This window comes from Micropterus dolomieu, linkage group LG08 (genome assembly GCF_021292245.1).
Source record: "Micropterus dolomieu isolate WLL.071019.BEF.003 ecotype Adirondacks linkage group LG08, ASM2129224v1, whole genome shotgun sequence".
Lineage (NCBI taxonomy): Eukaryota > Metazoa > Chordata > Actinopteri > Centrarchiformes > Centrarchidae > Micropterus > Micropterus dolomieu.
In genome coordinates, this window is record NC_060157.1 from 21,008,441 (window position 1) to 21,030,533 (window position 22,093).

The 22,093-nt window shown below is 39.9% G+C and overlaps 1 protein-coding gene across 4 annotated transcripts in view; it reads left to right on the forward strand.

The window, feature by feature from the left end:
- The window catches only part of cntn3a.1 (contactin 3a, tandem duplicate 1), a 66,543-nt gene that overhangs the window by 29,936 nt on the left and 14,514 nt on the right, over nt 1-22,093 (forward strand). The window contains exons 1-7 of one of the 4 annotated variants that reach the window (XM_046057434.1): nt 234-331; nt 629-813; nt 3,705-3,844; nt 8,744-8,876; nt 11,212-11,362; nt 17,963-18,090; nt 20,459-20,634. In XM_046057434.1, the coding sequence (XP_045913390.1) occupies nt 234-331; nt 629-813; nt 3,705-3,844; nt 8,744-8,876; nt 11,212-11,362; nt 17,963-18,090; nt 20,459-20,634 (1,011 nt within the window). Of the gene's footprint in view, nt 1-233; nt 332-628; nt 814-3,235; nt 3,329-3,704; nt 3,845-8,743; nt 8,877-11,211; nt 11,363-17,962; nt 18,091-20,458; nt 20,635-22,093 lie in introns of those variants that run through there. The other 3 variants (XM_046057435.1, XM_046057436.1, XM_046057437.1) reach the window with 3 other exon arrangements.

Sequence of the window (22,093 nt, forward strand, 5' to 3'; positions counted from 1 at the left end):
AAATCACAATCCCAATAGAAAAATCACAAATAATTATTCTCCCTTAAGCCTGTGGACACAGTAAAGTTTTCAAAAAAACAGAGTTTAGAATTTCTTTTTGCTAACATAGTCATGGCCTTAACTTTGTTTAGATTTTTTTCCCCCTTGTGACCTTTTCAAGCCTTGAACGGAAGGAATTCCCTTCAGACACACATGGCATCATTTCTATATTTCTCTATATAACTCCAGGTGTGATGGGTGAATACGAGCCAAAGATCGAAGTGCAGTTCCCTGAAGTCGTCCCTGTTGCTAAGAGCTCAACTGTCAAACTGGAATGTTTTGCACTTGGAAAGTACGTCCCTCTGTGTATTATTATGCTACAGTCATGACTATACCGTTAGTTGTTTACTGTACCAATCTAAGCTGCATTGTAATATGTGAAAAAGTGAAGTGATTTTGAGAGCAGAGGATTTGAGTTACCAGTTAATGTCTCAGATCAATTAAACATTGACATATTTTGTCAGTGTTTTCCAGTATTCATTGGTTTGCTAAATTTTTCTTTCACTAAGATTAATTCCTAGATAAAACAATATTCGTGTGTGTTTTTCATTTTGTGCCCTTGATGTGTGTTATATTTTCATGCCTATAGCCCAGTGCCAACCATCAGCTGGAGAAGAGTGGATGGAGCCTCTTTTGGCAGGAAGGTGGACATAAATAAAGCCAGCGGAGTTTTAGAAATCCCTTACTTCCAGCAGGAGGATGCAGGGATATATGAATGTGTGGCTGAAAACAGCAGAGGAAGAAACTTGGTTAAAGGAAAGCTGTCTTTCTATGGTGAGTAGGAGGACAGTTTGGCTGACTGATCTAAAATGTACTTTACTTCATGTCTATGTCTTGGGAAGAAAATATATCTTATGCCGTCAGCCTGTCAGTTGTCTCGCCAACATATCATGTACATTTATAGACTTTTACCAAATACTCTACCCATTGATTCATAGCCTCAGAGATCCACTACTACTGAGCCTGATTGAAAATCTTGCAGAATAAAAGTGTTGCTTTGGTGTGAGTCTCACAAAAAGTTTAATTTGTTGTCATGCAATCTGTAGCTTTTATTAGAACCCATATATAACTGCATCATATAGTGGAATGTGGTAATAAATTAACCTATTACCAGTAGTTCATTTCTGACAAGCTCTTTATTGTGCCAGCAGCTAACATGGAGCCATAGTGTGCACAGATTTATACCACCTTTCAGGGAGAGGTGATTTTTCCCTCACCAACACTGGACTTATGGCCCATATTCTGAGAAAGCTTTTAATGGCCCTTGATGAAGGATTTTTATGGTTTCTCTCTCCATTATTTTGCAGTTTATGCATTGATGATGTCTGCCCGCAAGGCCCTGTAGGGATGTGCTTGACTGAAATCATTAAATCCAGATTTTTCTTTCCTGTGAAGGAGGATACCTTTGATATGATAATACAGGATTTTTTGCCGCACCTGTGGGTTAGATGAAATGCTCACAGTAGCTGTAGGTAGGCTGAGGATTAAACATATTTTACTTTAAAGTGAAGTGCCTGCTCATAGAGAAGTGTAGCATCACAGCTCTGGGACTTGATGACTTAAAGGTCCTGAAACAATAGAAAATGGTGTGATCATGTTATGGGCATTTTGTAAACAAGGTCATAGTTTTTCAACAACTTGTAGCTATCACTGTCTTGGTACAGTGCTGCATGGCTTCCGCACAATTTCTGTGCTGTAGTTGTGTGGAAGTCACGTTTCTCCTTGTAAGATTTAAGTCCCGTCTCATCTCAAAGCCTCGCAGACTGGCTAGCCGCCAGGTGATAAAAATCTGTAATCTCATTTTAAACTCCCATAGACAGGAGCTTGTGGGACATCCATCAACTCTATAGAAGAATGGGAGAATCAATATGGGGATGTGGTGTTTGCAACACCCAACCAATGCGCGCACAGGAACAATAACGGGTGGCCTTTTTTTTTTTCGATTTCCTACTTAATTGTCCTTCTGTAGTTCCAGGGGATTTATGAAATTAGATCATGGTTCAGCAGTTGACTGCATCCGATGGGCTCAGACATGATCACAATGTATAGAAGCCACTTGCATCATGTCTTCTTTCCATTATGCTATTTCTGATGGTCTAATTTGTAATATTATTAACAGGGTTTCATGTACTATTTGTTTCAATTCAGTACTGCTTGCTCGTTTCCGAATATATTTAGTATGCAATTTCTTCTAATAAAAAGAGCTTTTTTTTTGATAACAGAATATTATCTCAATTCGCATATGGGGCTGGCAAACATTCTCTCTCTGTAAGCTTTTTAAAATATTACTTGAATGAAAGAATTTGTTCTTACCAAGTAAAATGCACTTCAGGCAATGCATGCAGCACTGTTACTGAAGATAGGCAATACAAAGAGAAATAATCATTAAGAAACACTTTCATTGGTTTTGAAACACACTGTTGTCTTAGTGCTTCGAGTCATTTTTCTGTCATCGAATGGTTTTGTGACTTTGCCTTTTTTTTAAAGATTCTTTTTATTTGTGTTTCCACTTTATTATTTGTGATAGAGGCAGTAGAGAAATAAAGGCACAGAGTCAGATTCGAACCAAGGCCACTGTAGTAAGCACTCCTTGTAAGTAAGCCTTGCACTGTACCAGGCGAGCTACTGTGATGTTGCCTCTTAAGTTGACAGGAACATGGTTTCTAAACACCAACTGTTTCAGACCGGATCAACTTCCATCAACTTCCCGAAAACAAAGCTTTGATCCCCTTATGGGCTCCATAGAGCATATCATGACTGGTTTTAACAGATTTACACTCATAGCCACGTTATGACCTGGTGATAGGAGAGTCTGTATTTTGGATGGAAAGCCCTTGGAGTATTTGTTCTGCTAAAAAGTCCTTGACACTGAATGTACCGCAGATACTGTTCCAGCTGTCACTGTTTCATGTCCCTGGAGAGAGATGAGGCTATTTCAATTGAGAACAATTAATTTCATTATTATTTTTTTATTATTACATTATATTATTACTAACACTGCTAGACCAGCCGACCGACTGACTCAACTACCTCGATCCTCTTGACCCTGGCAGGGTTTCCTATATTTATGTGGGCGCTTCACAAGGGCCATAAATCTTCTTACACTGTCACCAGAGATAAGGTGCAAGTCATTTATGTGACACCAGGACAACCATCATAAATATGGAGGCATTTTCTTTATGGATTTCAGATGTTTCAAAAGACAAAAAGGACCTGCGTTGTTAACTGCGCTGCAAAAAAACAAAAAGACTACCCTTCCATTGTGAGCATCACAGGAATATACAATATGGTTAGTAAACAGGATTCTTGTAAAAGATCTGCATCATTATACATAAGTCAAGCTGGTTTCAACTATTCACTACTATCCTTCCTAATGTAAGGCTTATACATCCATCCATCCATCTATTATCTGTAACCTCTTGTCCTTACACGGTAGCAACCTAAGCTTTGGCAGTTGTTTTAATTTATGTATTCTTCTGGAGGTCAGATTTTGGTTAAGTGGAAGTGGATTTATGATTTGTGTCCCCGGATGCTTCTCTAATGAACTAATTGCAATGCTTGGTTGGTTCATTGATTTATCCTAAAACTGCTGCATACCGGTAATGCGGAAGCATTTGTGTAGCGTTAAAGTGTTCATTTACAGTATGTGGTATGTGACCTCACAGCTGCACCTCACTTGACTGAGAAGCCTCAGGATGTTCAGAAGACCATTGATGACACTCTGGTGTGGGAATGCAAAGCCACTGCCAAGCCCAAACCCTCATACCGCTGGCTGAAGAACGGGGAGCCGCTGGACCCCATGGAGGTAGGGTTTTTTCTTAACCTGAGGTTTTCTTTTCTTTTTTTACTGCTTTTAATGACGAAAACAAGTATGAACAACAGGAACTTGAGAATGATCCACATTTCCTTTGACCATGCAACACTAACCCCCTAATAGCACATAAATGATGGAAAGACACATAATCAGTCAAAAGCGCACACCACCCTTTCATATATTCATATATTTACCACTTTATCGTTCCCATCCACGTTTAAGCCAGAAGTCACAATGTCCCCAGACAAATACATACAAATATATACTTTTTGTATACTGTATTATACATCTGGGTCCATGAGGGCGCATGAGACCTGTGCTAGGTACAAGAAAAGAAATTAAAAAAATGATTGATTTGTGCTCTTTAACTTTAATCAGAATCAAATCTTATAAAGGTGTGCAGCATTTGTTTGCCAACAAACTCATTAAGACTACTGAAGGCTGCAAGGCTTAGTCTAACAGGCTTGTATTTAAATGGTATTGTTATTGTTAGCATTGTTATTGTGTCGATATGATTTTCATTACAACAGCCCCTGGGCAGTTGAGTTGGTGGAGATGAACGTAATTTAATGCGTACGATAAAAGAAGATAAGATTACTGTAGCTTCAGAGCCATCTTACTTAAAGCATGCACTGTGTGTTACCCCACTGTTTTGTGGATTAATTTGCTTTGAAGCAAGTAATGGTTACAACTCATACTGTAGGCTTGTACTTGGCAAGAACATGTCAATTTCAAATGGCTGTGTTTGCTTGGGACTAAATTTGGCATCAAAGTGTGTGTGTATGTGTGTGTGTGTTGGGGGAGGGTGTTTGTATGTGTTTTGCAAAGAAGCCAAAGTGATGCCATTTTCTGCCTGTCATCAACCAGGGACTCGACAATTTAGCGCTCAATCTCTCCTATCTGCTACTCTCAATTTTATCATTAAGTCTCTTCTATCTAGGGAGGGTGAAAACTGCCTTATCATCCAAAATACATTTCACATGTAGGCAATTTGCCTTGTTTTGTGTTATTTTGCTGCTGAGTGACGGTGCTTTCTGCCATAAAGAACGGCAGAATTACAGTCACTGATAGTGTCAGTGTTTGGATTGGGTAATGAGCCCAAACCACTGTTGCTGTTTTGTTGACCAGATCTTTAAAGGGGTCAGGTGGGTTTAGGTTTTCTGTAACTTGGATTGAGATCTGAGATAATATATGAAATCTGGGGCACTTTAATTACAGTGGTGATTCACAGTGAACATGCAGTGAAGAAGAGTTCTGCACTCTGAATAGTTTGCCATGATGACACAGATGTTATCTACAAATCCTTTATGCGACGAGGCAACATTTTAATCACACATATCCTCTCTCTGTCATGTTATTTGTTAATTTAGAAGGCTCAGACAAAGGTCACTTCCTCTATTTGCCACACATCCTTAACCACAGGAAACCCTTATCACTCCACCTGTGCATCTCCACTATTGATTTGTAAATAACATTGTAAAAAATGCTTTGAGGGGTGGCCAGGGTAACATATTCTCTGTACATGTGGCCATATTAATCAGGTGGGGTGGTACCATTTTCAAAATGCCACCATCAACAGCGGCAACAGTAAATCAATTTCCAGACCCAAAGGTCAGCGATGTAGAGAGAGAGGGAGAAGGAGAGGAAGGCCAAGGGGGCCATTTGTTATTCCTCATTAGAATGGATGAGTCCTCTTCTCTCTTTCTCTCTCACTTTATCTCAGCATCTCTGGTGCTCTCTTTCTTATGCTTTCTTTCAAGCTTTTGTCCTCCCACTTGCCTCCCTCTCTCTCCACCTCATTTTGGGCCCCCTCCAAGGGAATTAAATGGCGCAGAGGAGGGCTGTCACTTCAAAATGTCACCCCGGTGAAACAAGGACCCACTCACGCTTGTATTTTTCCACTCCACCACCAGTTCCCCTTTGTAAGTTACATACACAAGTGTGCGTTTTTTTCTACCTTCGACCTCCAAAGTCTGGGACCTGCCTTCTGAGGAATTCCTGTTATTGTAGCACACATTCTATTGCAATCAGGAATAGGATCTGTACATCACCGGCATACCGCAGAGCGTCCATGATTCGCTGTTTTGCAGCTCAACTTGAAACAGCGCTAGTATCAGAGAAGAGTCAAGCATAATTAATGATAGCCATGAAGCTGACAAATGCCACCATTTGTCTCCAGCGCTAAGGAGATTGTGATAGAGCCACCACTGAGTCTCTGAGGGGTTTTTAACAGGGCAGTGGCTACAGAATAGTGTGGTATGGCAACAACCCATGCACTTACACAGATATCTTTCATCTCTTTCATCCCCTTGGGCCCTTGGATTGTGCAACTTAAAAAGGACCATCTATCTTCTATTCAAAGTCGCTGTGGCTCTCTCCATCTCTCTCTTTCTGTTCCTCTCTCTCTCTGTCATCCTTTTCCACTTGAACACACATATAAGCATCCAGTCCCAGCCAAAAACCCTGGGACTTGTTGTGTTCCACTTGGAAACTGCTGCATCTATCCTCACCCAGGACCCCCTCTGGCGGTGGCTTTAGCGCCAGGTCAGCCGTGTGTCCATTGTGTGCCTGGGCCTCAGAAAGAGCCCTATTTGAAGATCCTCAGCAGTGTCCCTGACTGATGATAAGGGACAGTCCTTGTCTTTTCAAGTGGCAGGGCTGTAATGATTCCAGACGACAGACAGACTGGCGGCAGGACCCTCTGGACTACTTTGTCAGTGACATTAAAAGGTCTAGCTACACTCAATGGGAAAGATCAAGGGCAAGAGCAATGACTGCTGCCACACTTAAATTGACACAACTATAAAAAGGGAGCAGAAAGTAGTGCCAAACCTTGTAAAGGTCAAAAGGAGCAGTAGGAAGAGAAGAACTTTGTTCAGGTGTTGTTATTCCTCCCTGTACTCTTTGTAGGCATTTTTAAAATCCCATGTATTTTATTTTTAAACAAATGGCATCACATGTCAAGCTTTTTTTTTTCTTTTTCTCTCTAAAACTCCATGATACTTAATAGCCTACGTGCTGCAGCTTCCTGACTAATTCCTCAGAGGTTTGATTTCAACCACCGTTTGATAATGTCTCAGTGCTATGTTAAGCAGAGGGGGGTTACATCTAGTCACCACGGGCCTATTAAGACCACAGAAAATTAGCAGTGTTTCAATTATCAACCCCCGAGGAGAGAAAAAGTGTGGCTAAAACTTGAATTAGATCAGGCCATTCATCAGAATGAACACAGTTGGCTTTGTGGTACTTAAAATGTCCATATATAGCCCTAATTACCCACCTCAAAGCGGTTTAAGTCCAACATTTTCATATTACACCTAGTATAGGATACTATTATGGCACTAATTGGACTATTTATAAGCGTCCCCTAGATCTGACACATTTCTTACTAAAGTAAAAGCCTAGCCTAGTCTTTAAAGAGAAAACACCAAATAAGATTTCACATATTATCTCAGCTCTCAATCCAAGTTACAGAAAGCTAAACCCACCTGACCCCCTCAAACAAGTAATTCACATGTAATACCTGAGAAGTAATACAATTTACTTTATCTAACTCATTTCTTCACCCATACAAAAACAGAACAATAATGCTACAATCTATTAATAATATAGTAAATCACATACAAACAATCTAAAGACATTTTACCTTGCCAAGTAAAGGAATATAATGTCCCAAACTAAAAAGTAATGGTATTAATACTGTTTTGCGAAGTATGTTTTTTACAACTGGCCAGGGTAAAACGAGTCAGCCTGTGCTTCACCACTGTAATTGCTACGTAGTGCTGGTAGCTTTCATCGTCCAAAAAGTGTCAAAATTAGAACTTTTAACAGCTTTAAGACTGGGTGGTTAGTTTGTTACATTGACACGGGAGTAAAATTGCCAGGCTTTAAATAGATATAGGATTTGAGGGAATTAAACCGATAACTGGCTTGTGGAATTGAGATGATCCTGTATATCAGAAAACCTTATATCTAGAATGCTTATACTCTGTGCATGTGTAGGCACCTCACCTCACTGATGCTCAGTAGATGGGTACCAATGATGTTCTTAGCAATGTTCTTAGCGGTTTTAATCACCTGCTGCAGAGCCATCCAGTTGTTGATCCAGTTAGGATGCTTTCTATTGCTCATCTGTGAAAGTTGACAAGAATTTGGCACAGGCATTTTGCCTCCTTAAGTTTCCTTAAGAAATACAGCGAGGATGTGAGATCCCAGGAACCTAAAACTGTTCCTGCTCCACCTCAGCTCCACTGAGTAACAGGAGTGTGTGTCTTTATCTCCTTTTTCCCAAAATCGACGATGCTCCTTGGTTTTGCTGACACTGAGCAGTAGGTTGTTCTCAATTCACCACTCTGGTGTTCCAGTAAATTTTAATGTTAACAATGGATCAAATGACTGCAGGGAATGTGAAAGAGGTTACTTTAATGACAAACCATAGAGAGTTATCACCCACTGTTCACCATCTCCCCAACAACAGCAGACAGACACAGTAAGTGACAATCTGGAAACCTAAAAAGGTGGTTAATTTGACAGCTAATTGGCACAATTAACACAATAGACTTACCATATGTGTCATAATATATATTGTCTGTGAAACTTTTTTAGCTTTTGGTTCCACTTCAACCAAGGGTCAAATTAATACAGCATAATACCAAATGGAGACACAATATGATTTTGATAACAGTACTTTCATAACATATGATTAATCAAGGGCCCAAGTCCTTTTAAGGGGCATACAGCAGTCCCAGAACACTGTAGGGAATATTTTTGCATCAGAGGAATCCACTGAAGCTTCTTGCTGACTGTTCATCTTATCTAAACCTGTTTAGTGTTTGTGATCAGGTTAGCACAGCAGATCATGTGGTGTTAAATGTGTGCGCGTGTCTTTAGCAGGACAGGATTCAGGTGAACAACGGAGTGCTGACGATCAGTAACTTGAATTTGGCTGACATCGGCATGTACCAGTGTGTGGCTGAGAACAAGCATGGCCGAATCTTCACCAACGCTGAGCTCCGAGTGATAGGTAAGGCCAAACACACAAGACTTTGTTGCTTTTTGTAAATACATTCAGTGGAGTTGTTCTCATGCCATCTCTTTAATGGCTGTTAGACAGTACATGATAAACACTAAAATTTGGCGAGATGATTCAAGTGCAAAAGCTGCCAAAATAAATACTATCCCAGTCAGGCTGGTGGGGGTGCTATAATTAAAGGTCCACATTTGAGGCCATGTCTCCTACACCCACAGTCATACTGGCAGAACACTTGCTACACATGTCTGAAATTTTGCCAGTTGCATCGCCAAGATAATTTTACAGAAACATTATTTGCCTAATGCTCATGTTTATTGTTGCTCTTTTTCTGTGTTCTTTTATGAACATGTGGCAAAAAAAGGATGTATAGCACATCTAAAGTATAAGCTCAACTTCCCCCTCTATTTAAATTAAAATTGAGCACATAAAAAGAAAATATGTGTTTCTGTTCTTGTCTTTGTGTTGAGCAGGCTGAGGGAAAAGCCTTCATGTCTTCAGTTCTTTCACCAGTAGTTTGCCTAAAAGAGCACCCTAGTTCTGCTCTCCTAATCAAGTGACCACATTGGATGCTGGTCAGCCCTCAGTGGAAATGGTCAGTTTCCTGGGGAATGAGCATCTCCTCGTTAACTGCCGTGTTCAGTGTTAAAACATTTTATAATTTTAAAGGCATTGCTATTATAGATTTGGTTATCTTGATTGGAAACATATTAACAGCTAGTCGTCTTAACAGGAATGGAAGGCAACCATGTTCATTTACTCATTGTTTCTTGCAATAATCATTACATTTCCCTTGACCCTTGTCATAATAATTCATAGATTTTAATGTAACACTTTTGTTGTCACAGTACATTTTTCCAGAATGGCACCAGAAAATCTCCAGTGAACATTGGTGAAGCACCTATATCTCTAGTGTCTATGGCTGTCATGAAGGACATTTATTTCAGTGTTACTAACTGAAGCAATGTAATAACCATTGAAGATGAACTTCATGCCACAGTTTAGATAACTGACGCAGGAAACTGAACATTCTACTTTAAAATGTCAGAAAAATGTGATTTTGCCATTGTGATTTCTCAGAGCCCAAGGTGATATCTCAAGCAAAAGTCAAAAATATGAATAAAAAAAAAGTAAATTTGCTAAACAAATAAAAGCAGCAACTCCCCTCATTTGAGAGCCCTGGGCCAGGAAATGTTTGGCTTTTTCTATAATTATATGATCGTGAACATTATGTATAGATTATGTAGATTATGAAATTGTTGTTGATGTCGATTGACTAATGAAATCATCGACTAACCCGGGACTCATCTGCCATGAAAAAAATCTCTACAGCTACACTGATGTATAGTTTTTGTATTACTATTATTGACAGTGTTACGAATGAAAAGTGTCATCATTTTATATGTCACCTTCATGATATGTGGTTTGTTATATCATGCACTAGTGAACTCCATAACAATACACTATAGGAATTTCTTGATTTGTTTATGTGGTCCCGCTACAGTATAGAGGTTTTCTGGTACATTGCTGCATTCATTTGATATACATTAGGATAAGCAAATGTTACGAATATAACTCCTCTAACTCTGGCTTTAAGATATTACGTATATATATAAATCCCACCCATGGGTAATGAGAAAACAAGCATGCTAAGTATCTGTTGTGTTGCAACGCTGGCATTTCACACTTAGTGTCAAGAAATAATTGTGAGGTGCGATGTGTGTATGAGTAAATGCATATCATTGTGTGTGTGTGTTGTTGTGTATGCACGTGCACCGGCATGCGTTGGCAGGTGCTCAGCCATGTCACTGGCGCCAGGCTGTGTGTTCACTTTGAAGAGCTTTCTGCTGAGTTGGTGCGCATACAAAACAGCTCCAGACGACGGCGCCTTAGTAATTAAGGCCTAAAGGAGCAGCAACAAAGCCTCCCTCTCGTTTTACATTTTCTCATTTTTGCTTCAGAGCCCCACGGCTTACTTCTTAATGCATAATGTCCTTCTAAGGAAAATTCATATTGGAAAACCCACCTTCTTTCACATAAAATGTCTTCTTAAAAATGATGTGCTGTGTTTGTTCTCCTGCATTTAAGCGTGCGTGTGTGCAGACAAGTGTATGTGTGTTTGTGCAAAGAAGAGGATGTGAGATCTGACCTACCTAATGGATTAAGTGACCTGCATGCTTTTAGGGCGCTCCTCCACTCTCATTTCCTCAATAGCACGACCCCCTTTCCTCCTCTGTCTCCACCAACAGTAAATTAAACCTCATATCTGTTTCTTCTCCTACAGTCTCCCTTACAATACGTAAATTCCTCTCTTTCCTCTTTTCCCCAGCCATCGCTCCAGACTTCTCACAGAACTTACTTAAGGCCCAAACGCTGGCCCGCCAGGGTGGCGATGTTCTGATCGAATGCAAGCCAAGGATGTCTCCTCGGGGTGTGATTTCTTGGAGGAAGGGGAAGGAAGCCCTCAGAGAGAGCCACAGGTAAGAGGCAGTAAGTGCAGTGTGTATGGGAACATTGTTTGTCTGCTTTACTTCTCGAATAATATTTCATTGACTTGTTATTTTATTTTTCCCTACTTGAGATTCATGGTGACAAACTGCGAAGAACAGAACCACAGTGTGACACAAATACAATTTGAATTGCATAACACGTTCTGCAATCCACCACTTTACCCCCGCTATCTACATTTCTCCCCTGAACTCCATTGTACTTTGCTGTCCTGGCTGTGTTCAGAGCTGGTTTCTGCACTGTTTACTTGAGGTAATTGGCCGTTCCTAGACTGCGGCACTTGGATCGATGCGCTGATCCATCAGCTCATTAGCAGCATGTAAGGCCTGGAGGGTCATTAGAGCACAAGGCAGACGATGATCCAAGCTACCATCTAGACATGGAAGATGCAGGCGAAAGCCCAAAAGGACTGATCAATGGCTCGCCGCTGAACAACATACATTCTTGTGTGATAGTGGTGGTGACACCAGGGGAACTAGCTGGACACTGTGTTTTATTAGAAACCAGGTTAAGTACAGATCAATGCAAACCTCTGTGCGCTGCAGAAGAGAAAAAAAAGGAACAAACAAATGTTAATCAGACCAGAAAAAACAGTTCTTCCCCTAAATATATAACGCTGCTCAAGGTAGCATATGTAGGATATGTAGTCAGTGATTGATCAGGATTCTTCTCACGTGGCAGCAATCAGAGAGATATGCAGATATAGTAGAAAGCAGCTTCTGAACTATATGGTCTTCATATTATTGGCCACTGATAGACGTGAAGTAGACATATGTTTCCTCTGTTTGACCTGCACAAACAGGAAATCACAGGAAAAATGTACTTGTATGCCTTCATTTTCTGAATTGTCACCATTGCATTGTCACAAGCTTAAACATTCAAAACGATTTAATTGGGAGGAACCAAAGCGCACTAAATTTTGTTACTTTTGAAACCACTAACTGTCAGGCTGGTGTGCTTTTATAATCTTATTGTCTCTCTCATTGTATGAAACACAGTGTGGTCTACAGAATCACTCATTTCCACTTTCTGTTTGGTAACATCGCTGAATGCTGAAATGTAACAGTAGGAGGCAAAGCACACCTGCTGGCACATGTGGTGACATAGTGGGGCTCCAGGTTTCTCATTTGATATGGGATTAATTGTTCTACCGGCTCAGCAGCGTGTTGACACCCAACCTCTGGAATATCCATCTTCACCACAGTGGGATTGCAGCAGGTTTAGTCATGTCACACCTCCCCCTGTCAGACAGTATGTTGAGGAAACTCAATCTGATTGTTAACGCTGATGCCAGGCCGGTTACCTGGTTACATGAGAAAGATGTTTTTATTTGTGGGGGAGCAGCAGAATCCGCTCCAAGATGATGTTTTGCGTACACCTGCTTAATGTTGGACCCAGCTTGCAGATTTATCATCCTCTTAAGTATTGAAAGGAAAAATGCATCCATACTGAAATGTGCAATATCAATCACGCCCGTAACAGCGAGATTAGATTAGATTTGAGATTTAACATTACAGCCGAAGTAGGTGAGATGCATACAAGATGTTGACATTATTGCGACATTTCTCGCAAACCTATTCCCCTGCTCCTGGCTCGTTAGCATTTACTTTCCTCCATATCGAAATGGTACTGCTACCACTGCTATTACAGCAGTGGCAAAACACTAATCCATCCCACTGGCTCAACTAAAATACCCATAATTCCTTCTAATCTTCCAGGGATAATGTTTTCAAGGATCTGGAGCAGGGGAGAACAAATCAACTAAGAACAAGGCAGGATCTGATTAGTTAATGAAATCATGCATTGGTGATACCTACATCAGATCATATCCCAGGCATAACAAGATAGCCTTATTACAGGGTTGCTATGCACTTACGCAGGAAGCTATGAGGTTAACGATAAAGTGCTTACCCTAATTTAATTTCACTGCTGACCACTGCCAGTATTTGTAAAACTGATATAGGAAATGGCTCTTAGGAATATTACCTTTAGATTGAACCACTGTGTTTAAGGTTGTTACGTTAAATGTTATATATTGCTTCATCGTGTAATGTGAATCAATTTATAGTCCTGCTACTAAAACATCAAGAGCTTTCTGGATGTGTGGCGCACAACACAGAATGTGCATTGCTAGTGAATGAATCAGAATAAGAATCAGAAATATTTTATTGATCCCCGAAGGTAAATTCTTGTGTTACAGTTGCACACATTGCACATCAAGGCATAAGAAATATAAATAATAATTGAAAGAAGGTAGATAAAGAAATATATAAATACAGTATAAGGGTATAAATATAAAATATAAATAATAATATAAAGGTGGATATGTACAATATTTACATTATGAAAAGATTGTAATGGAGAACACTAACAGTGAATAAATAGCAGCAGAGAATATTGCACATTAATTATTAGACAGATCATATTGCACAAAAATAGATAATAATGTCCAGTTGAATAACTTACTAAGTGCCAGTTTGTCAGCCACTAAGAGGGAGGAGTTATAGAGCTTGGTGTCCACAGGCAGGAATGACTTGACTTGGGGGAATGAGTCTTGCACTGAAAGTGCTCCTGTGTTTGAGCAGCACGTCATGGAGTGGGTGGGAGACATTGTCCGAGATGACATGTGGTTTGGATAGCATCCTCCTCTCTGTCACCACCGACAGAGAGTCCAGCTCCACCCATACAATGTCACTGGCCTTGCGGATCAGTTTGTTGAGTATGTTAGCGTCCGCTACCCTCAACCTGCTGCCCCAGCATGCAACAGCAAACAGGATAGCACTGGCCAAAACAGACTCATAGAACATCCTCAGCATCATCCTGCAGGACCTCAGCCTCCTCAGGAAAGAGAAACGGCTCTGGCCCTCCCTGTAGAGGGCTTGATTGTTCTTGGCCCAGTCCAGTTTATTATCCATGTGCACTCCCAGGTATTTGTAATGAAATAAGCAGTACTTGAGAAATTCAAGTTCATTTTGTAATCCTTTTTAAGTGGTTAAACTTGTGTTTTTCATTTATAGCCCCTTAGTTTTTTGTTACACCGTGGAGAGGCGGAGTAGGTTTTTTAGACTACAGCCAGTAGCTCACTTTAACACCGGCCAGTAAAGTGGGGGAGGGTAAAGTGCCTGTTTACTATATCACACTGCTCAAGTTTTATGTACACCACAAATTTCCCCAATACCTTAATTGCTCCAGGGCAGCCTTCGAGAGAAAAGGGAACAAAGTGGAAGCATATCAGACAGCTTATGCACCTTACATCTTTATCTCGGACTGTTCCTTTGTAGCTTTGGTGAGGAGGAAGCCTGACATAGGCTACTGCACAGTTTAATGGCAAGTCTTATCCCTGTGACATCTCATATCCATAACTCTTTGTTATAGTCCATTACAAAGGAAGCCCTCAGTTCAGTTAGGTGAATTTACCCCCGGCTCCACTGGGAATGGGCAATGTAGAAGAGGCTAATGTGTTTTAATTCTTCCAGCCTTTTATGGCGATACAGGTCATGTCTTTATCTTTTTGGGAGGTCCAGGCTGCCTTCAAGGGATCTTTTAGAAATGAGTGTTCAAGCTCTTCTTTTAAACAAGTTACATTTGAAACACCGGCTCAACCCCATTGCACCGCTGTGCAGTTTAGAAGATAAGATGGGAGCTTCTCGTGAGGATTCACAGGGCAAGGCATTTATCATCGGGGTAATTAATTTCCAGGGATTCAAACGTGGTCAGGAAATAGCTCCACGACCACGGTTGAAAGTCAGTATCAAAAATTGGTGGAATATAATTTGACCACATCGTCGTGACATTTGTGACTGACGATTAACTGCGGATAGATTTTCTTCTGTAGCTCGACTGCGTGAAAGAGGTGAAGTTATGGCATTTTGCACTTTGCATCCATCAAAAATGTCAATAACACATTTCTCCCACAAGCGATGTTTACCCAGTGGTGTCGTTTCTCTTTCTTTGACAAATTACTCTTTAAGACAGAAATCCCAATGATCGTGAATATCCCCTTTTTGTCAGGTGAACGTGGATCAGAATGTAAGTCTAACAACTGTTTCACATCCTGAAATATTAATAGCCATTGCTTGTTTTCAATAACTTTGATAACACCAGGCCAAATGAATTATTAGCCCAACAAGCAGTGTCTTGTTAGCTCGAGGGAATCCATTTTTAACAGTGTGATATTTTATTGATCCCATTGGGGGATCTCCATCCACTAGGGGGATCAGAGCTGGTGGAGACTGTGTTCTCAGTATCAGCAAGGCACATTCTTGCCTTCAGTGTGAACAACTGAAGTATGGGCTCTGTAGCAGTTAACATGTCCTGCCTCTATTATTATTTTTATTCTCTGGAGACAACAGATATTCAGTGATGATCAGTGAGGGTGACTGACCCTTTACTGACTCCCCATAAAGGCTTTTTAACGAATAGATAACATCTTCCTTATAAATTAATATAATTTAGTTTCATTTTTATTTCTTCCTTTAGTGCTACCTATGATTTACTTCTATTGTATTGCCTACTAAATTGTTTCATTCTATTCTAATTTCATTATTTGAATATCTGTATGTAGCGTCGAGGGGGCTGCAACTGCATTTCAATGTGCGACCCTGTAATGTATAATGACAATAAGACCGGAACAATTTTTTTTAATTATTAGGACGCTTCTTCTGTAGATCACAACCCACTTACACCTACATCAGCTGTAATTAGTCAAATTAACAGAGGAAATACAAAATTATACAAAATTACAGCTTATTGCTGACACTTCTTTACTAGGACTAACACATTTAAACCGTATTTATTTCACTTTAATTAAAGGAAAGACAGTGATTATTGTATCCTCAAAGCATGATAGAAGCACAGGGAAACTTGGAAACAGAAGGATAAAGCAGAAAGTAAGCAGAAACTTCAGTCACGCTGTCTTTTAAAGGGTTTGATAGATTACCTCCAGTAATTACAGAGATCAAATGAGAGAGAGCAATGAAAATGTGTTTTCTAAACCAGCTGAACTCATGCTAAATAGAATTAATCAAACCACTTCTTTTTTTATTGTGTGCATCAGTCATGTGTGACCCCGTCATTCATTTCACTTTTATAAAGTGTTTGGTTGTCTCAGGCATGTGTGGATCTCACCAAACAAGTTTCCCACTTAAGTGTTTCTCATCTTTTATCTTCTATCCTTGACTCTGCTCAAAATGCACTAAATATTTGTCAAAATGATTTCCATTATGCATATTTCAGTGTAAGTTCTTTGTGCACATGATTTCTGTACACACTGTATGCGAGGCCTTGTTGACACTGACATGCTTTTAAGGACTCAGCCCCTCACAAATACTTTCAGTGCTCCTTGAGGGCGCATCAGCTAATCTAAAGTTTAGTTTTTCATCTTGGAAATTTGTCTCCTAATGTTCTGCCATTAACAGAAAAAAGGAGTTCATAATACGTAGTTATGGTTTATAGTTTTATAGTAAAGCACAAATCATAATGCTGTGGTTGTTTGAGTTAAATGAGAAAAACTAAGCTCGGATGGATGAAAATTCATCATTGCTGTGAGATAAAACGGTCAGATGAAATCTAAACATGAAAGTCACAGCAACATGAACGGATTAACTGGAAGCATATGCACTGTATTCAAGCAGTGCCTTGTTGCTGACATATCTTTCAGATTTGGCATTTGGTTACGTCACTCAAGCACCTTGTTGACTGGTTAAGGAGCAGCGGTACATTCTCTGTCAAAGAAAATCTGTGAGGCGTGACTGATGAAGCAAACAGATGAAATGAGAATCTTTGTCATTTTGGCTTGGTGGTGCAATTTGTCATAGAGGTTCAACTTCCTTTTACTGTATTTCCACACAGCCAGGCAGGTAGAATGTGTTTGTTTTTTCGATTAAATCCAAGAACTGCTTGGGTTTGTTGTTGTTTGTACTTTTACTGTTTACTCTTAGATTTATTAAAGTTTAGAAGGTTAGAAATGATCAGCTGCAGAACTCTTAGCAGTCAATGCATGTCACTATGTATGAACCTAACAATATTATGAACTAGATGATCTCAGTGCTGCTTAAAAAATAGGGATTAATTGACTTGTTTTGGGCTGCAAGTTTTTTAGGAAAGTTCAATGGAAAATCATGTTACTATTACATTTTTGCGTATTTATTTCTGTTCAAGCAAAATAATACTTGTTATATCCATAAACAGTATGAGTAGATGTATAACATAGTTATTTGATATCTACCCTGAACTCAAAATGAGACTTTCTGCCCATAAAGCCATCTTGCACTGTTCTTTTAAAGTCAGTGCTGCAACATCAAACTGTAACTCTTCATACTGAGCTTCTCCTTACTAAGACTAAAGCACAGGGAGCCAATTAAAATTCACTGAGAGAAACTCCAGGCTAAAATTGAGATGCTTTAGGACACTGGACCTGCTCATTTAGAATAGATTTTTATGCACTTAAAATATATATGGAAATGACAGCCACGCAAGTTTCAAGTAGAGCTGTATTTCAGTTTATCATCCCAACGCTGAAGCACTGCTAATAGGCCTAATATGGTGATACACACTCTTTTTTTAACCCACAGAGTTACTGTGTTGGATAATGGAAGCCTACGGATTTCCAACGTTACTAAAATGGATGCTGGACTCTACACATGTGTAGCCAGAAACCAGTTTGGAGTAGCGAGCAGTGCTGGCAGCCTTTTGGTTAAAGGTAAGATATTATTTTCTTGGCTTCATCAGCCCTTGTGGGTTTACTGTATTTGGGTTTTGCTTGTTTACTGTTATTTTTATCACCATTAGCTGTTTCCTTGGCAACAACTGCTCCTATACTATAAATACATTCAAAATTATGAATATGTTTAATTAAGACAATTTCACTATTGTGCCAATTTGTACAATTACATCAATACCAAACATGTACAAAACATTAACATTTTGCTTTTTTTCATGTATTTTGGGAATGGGGTCGGTAGCTATTTGTTAAAATCTAATGTAATCCATTTGAACATCAGGCTTCTTGCCGGTTTTGTCATCCAACCCTTGTAATAAACTCACACATCATTTATGGTTGTTGGTATTTTGGAGGAACGCAAAACAAAATGATCTGGCAGTCTACGCAAGAGCTGTGAGATGCAGCGACCAGTCCTGCATCTAAAATTAACCAACACTGACCCTCGCCGCACACTTGATGAACAAACAGTGAAACAGAATTGCCATAAAGACTTCCCTCTTCTTTCCTGACAGATATACAGACCAATTAGCTGATTGGCAGTGGCTAGAGGAAGCGAGACATGAGGCTCATTGCATTCATGCACCTCAATGTTTAATTCATCCTTTTGCACGGTGGCTCATAGCCATGCTGGGTTTCGTTTGAGATTTCAATCCCTTTAAATCACACACTTCTGCAGTGCAGTGAATTTTCTAGGTCTTTCTAAAGAGCGGAGTCAACAACAGTACTCTATTAAAATGCCTTTCGGTGATTCCTATTCACAAGATTTTTTGAATTGCAAATTGGCGTGCTTTCTTTTTTTTCCCTCCCAGAAGCCTTTTTACATGTACAAATGAAACTGTTATACAGTGTACTGTATAACGTATGTGTGTGTAATTATAAAATTGGAATGTAAATTACATATTTATTCAAGTACTGTGCTCAAGTTCATATTCAATGAACTATACATGCACAGTAATTTGCGGAATAAGTTTTTATGAAATATTACATACTACAACAGGAAAACTAAATGTCTTTGGTGATAATGACTAAGTAAATGATTAATCTATTATATATCCAAATTATTTCAGTTGATTAAATTGACTGACCAAATTGTTGTCAATTGAAGATGAATTAACTAATTGTTTTTTTCCATATAGTTTAAGAGTACTTCGTAATTAAAATTGTGAATGTTAAACTGTAAGGACTGTACTGGCCCTTAAGTAAGTTTTCTTTTCTATCCTCCTGTCTAGATAATTGCAGTTAATTGCATTTGACCTGGCTTCCCAGATGCAAATCATTCTTAAGGTTCCACTAGAGGTGGATGTCAGCCACCACTTAATCCCAGATGTGTTATTTTGACATAACTGAACCTCAGGCGTGCTATTCAAGTTTCATTTTCTCAGAATGCAGACAATCAGGCATAACAACACATCCCAGCAATTCCTATGCTAATTCAAATTGAAACATTAAAATCCAGCATATATCTATACATTAAAAACAGCTCTTTAAGGCTGTTTGAAATATACTGTCATTCCATTGGTTTACAGAATAGGAGCTGCCGTGCACGGAGCACACCGTAGGGAATGTGGGAGCCAATTTGTGATTTTCCTTCCAGTCATAACAGGAAATGAGCGTGACAGCTTAGCAAGCGGAAGCAGAAAGTTTTACCCCTCTCATTTTGCATCTGGTGCCAAACTTTCCTAAGACTTACCTGAAATGCACTGCCATGACCAGTTGGTTCTCCTAAGAGGGTGCAAGATAAACAAGCTGGCTTGTTTTGACAGAGCTGAATATAGACCTTTACTCCCCCTGACATGCTGCATTGGCTTGGCTGTCCATTAGATGCTTATGACATGCATGCATAATTCACAATGGACTGGTGTGTGGGCCTCTCAGGCTGTGCTATATTCTCTGCACTGCACCGCTATTGAATGAGACACCCAGCCGAGACAGACCAAAGATTATGTTGATGCGCACCACGCTGAGGATGAAATAGGATGGCTCTTTTGTCTCTGCACAAACACAGCCAAATTATAGACTCTGATCTGACCTGCCGTAATGGTCGACTTTTTCCTTTTGTTTGTTTATTTTACTTCCTCTCTGTCGTTGTTCAGTGATATATAAGACTATGCTCTGATTTATGAAACTCAAAGAAAGAGATGCAATATAAGCTCAATGCCAGAAAAGTAATTTATCTTGTTTGGTCAGGACAGGATTTGTTTTTGAGTGTGGCATGTTTTTGCAATTATTTCCCAGTGTTCAGGGAACATAACGAATGGACAGTATGGAAAAGGTATATCTACTCTGAAAGAGGAAAGCCAGTCTATCAACACTGCCTCGTTTCTAACTTGGTGCTCTGTGTTTACAGAGCCAACTGTGATCACCAGTCCAGCTGGTCATCTGGACGTGACTGTGGGTGAGAGCATTGTGCTGCCCTGCCAAGTAGCTCATGACCCCACGCTGGACCTCAAGTTTACCTGGTTCTTCAACGAGCAGCTCATCCACTTTGGAAGCCACTGGGCGTATTTTGAAAAAGTTGGTGGGGTAAGTGCAATAATCTCTTTAGATCCTCTGTGTCGTCAGTGTTAGACATGACCTGAAGTTGCTTGATAAGTACACCATACACGGGTGCTTTAGAAATTGAGTTGAGCTGTTTAAATGAACTTTGAACTTTTCGTTACAGCAGACTACAGAATATATCTGAAGCACCGGATTCTTGTGTTGGCCAAGTAACATTTCCTGAGATAAAAAACAAGTACTTCCATATGTCCTATATCCTTGTGACAATCTGCATGTTTCCACTTGAACATAGTGACTGTGCTTCTTACTTTACCAATTAAAAAAGCTTCCAGCATCTGAAGACAGCCTAAAAGCTAAGCCATATGTGAATAGTTAAAGAAATTAGCTATTTGAAAATTAATACATTTACATCTGATTTCTCTACTGCTTAATTTCAGCGTCATCTTACAAGGAGCTGAGTGTTCGTAACGAATCATAGAGATTCACAGATTTTTTTTTTTTGACTGAACAAACCTGCTCCATGTTTGGCGTTCTGCTTGTTAATAACACCTCCAGTGACAAAGGCAGCAAAAGGCAGAAGTCATTATGCAGTGCTCAGCCATGCATTACATTTGATCATCTAATTCCAAATATTTTTTTCTCTTTTAATTAGGAAAAGCAATTATGAGGTAGTGACCTCTTGTTGTTTTTTGCATTCGGCATGATTACAACAAGAGCTTTATAATTGCATGTAGCCTTGCAGTTCATTTAAACAGACTCCTCCACATTAAACACATGCTGCCATGTTGTAATAGAAAGACTATTGACTTATTGAGTGTTGATGATCACATCACTTAAACTTTTCTGATCTATATGGAAAGAGTGCTTCATGAGTGCTTCATTTGTCTTTTGGAGCAGACAATGATATGCTTTTCACTGTTGATAGAGTCTGGTATGAACTCAAGGAGAGTAAAGCTTGTAATATACACTTAGGAAGCAACACTGATTGACAATCAATTTCACATGATGTTGTGCAAATGGAATAGACAACAGGTGGAAATTATAGGCAATTAGCAAGACACCCCCAATACAGGAGTGGTTCTGCAGGTGGTGACCACAGACCACTTCTCAGTTCCTATGCTTCCTGGCTGATGTTTTGGTCACTTTTGAATGCTGGCGGTGCTTTCACTCTAGTGGTAGCATGAGACAGAGTCTACAACCCACACAAGTGGCTCAGGTAGTGCAGCTCATCCAGGATAGCACATCAATGCAAGCTGTGGCAAGAAGGTTTGCTGTGTCAGTCAGCGTAGTGTCCAGAGCATGGAGGTGCTACCAGGAGACAGGCCAGTACATCAGGAGATGTGGAGGAGGCCGTAGGAGGGCAACAACCCAGCAGCAGGACCGCTACCTCCGCCTTTGTGCAAGGAGGAGCAGGAGGAGCACTGCCAGAGCCCTGCAAAATGACCTCCAGCAGGCCACAAATGTGCATGTGTCTGCTCAAACG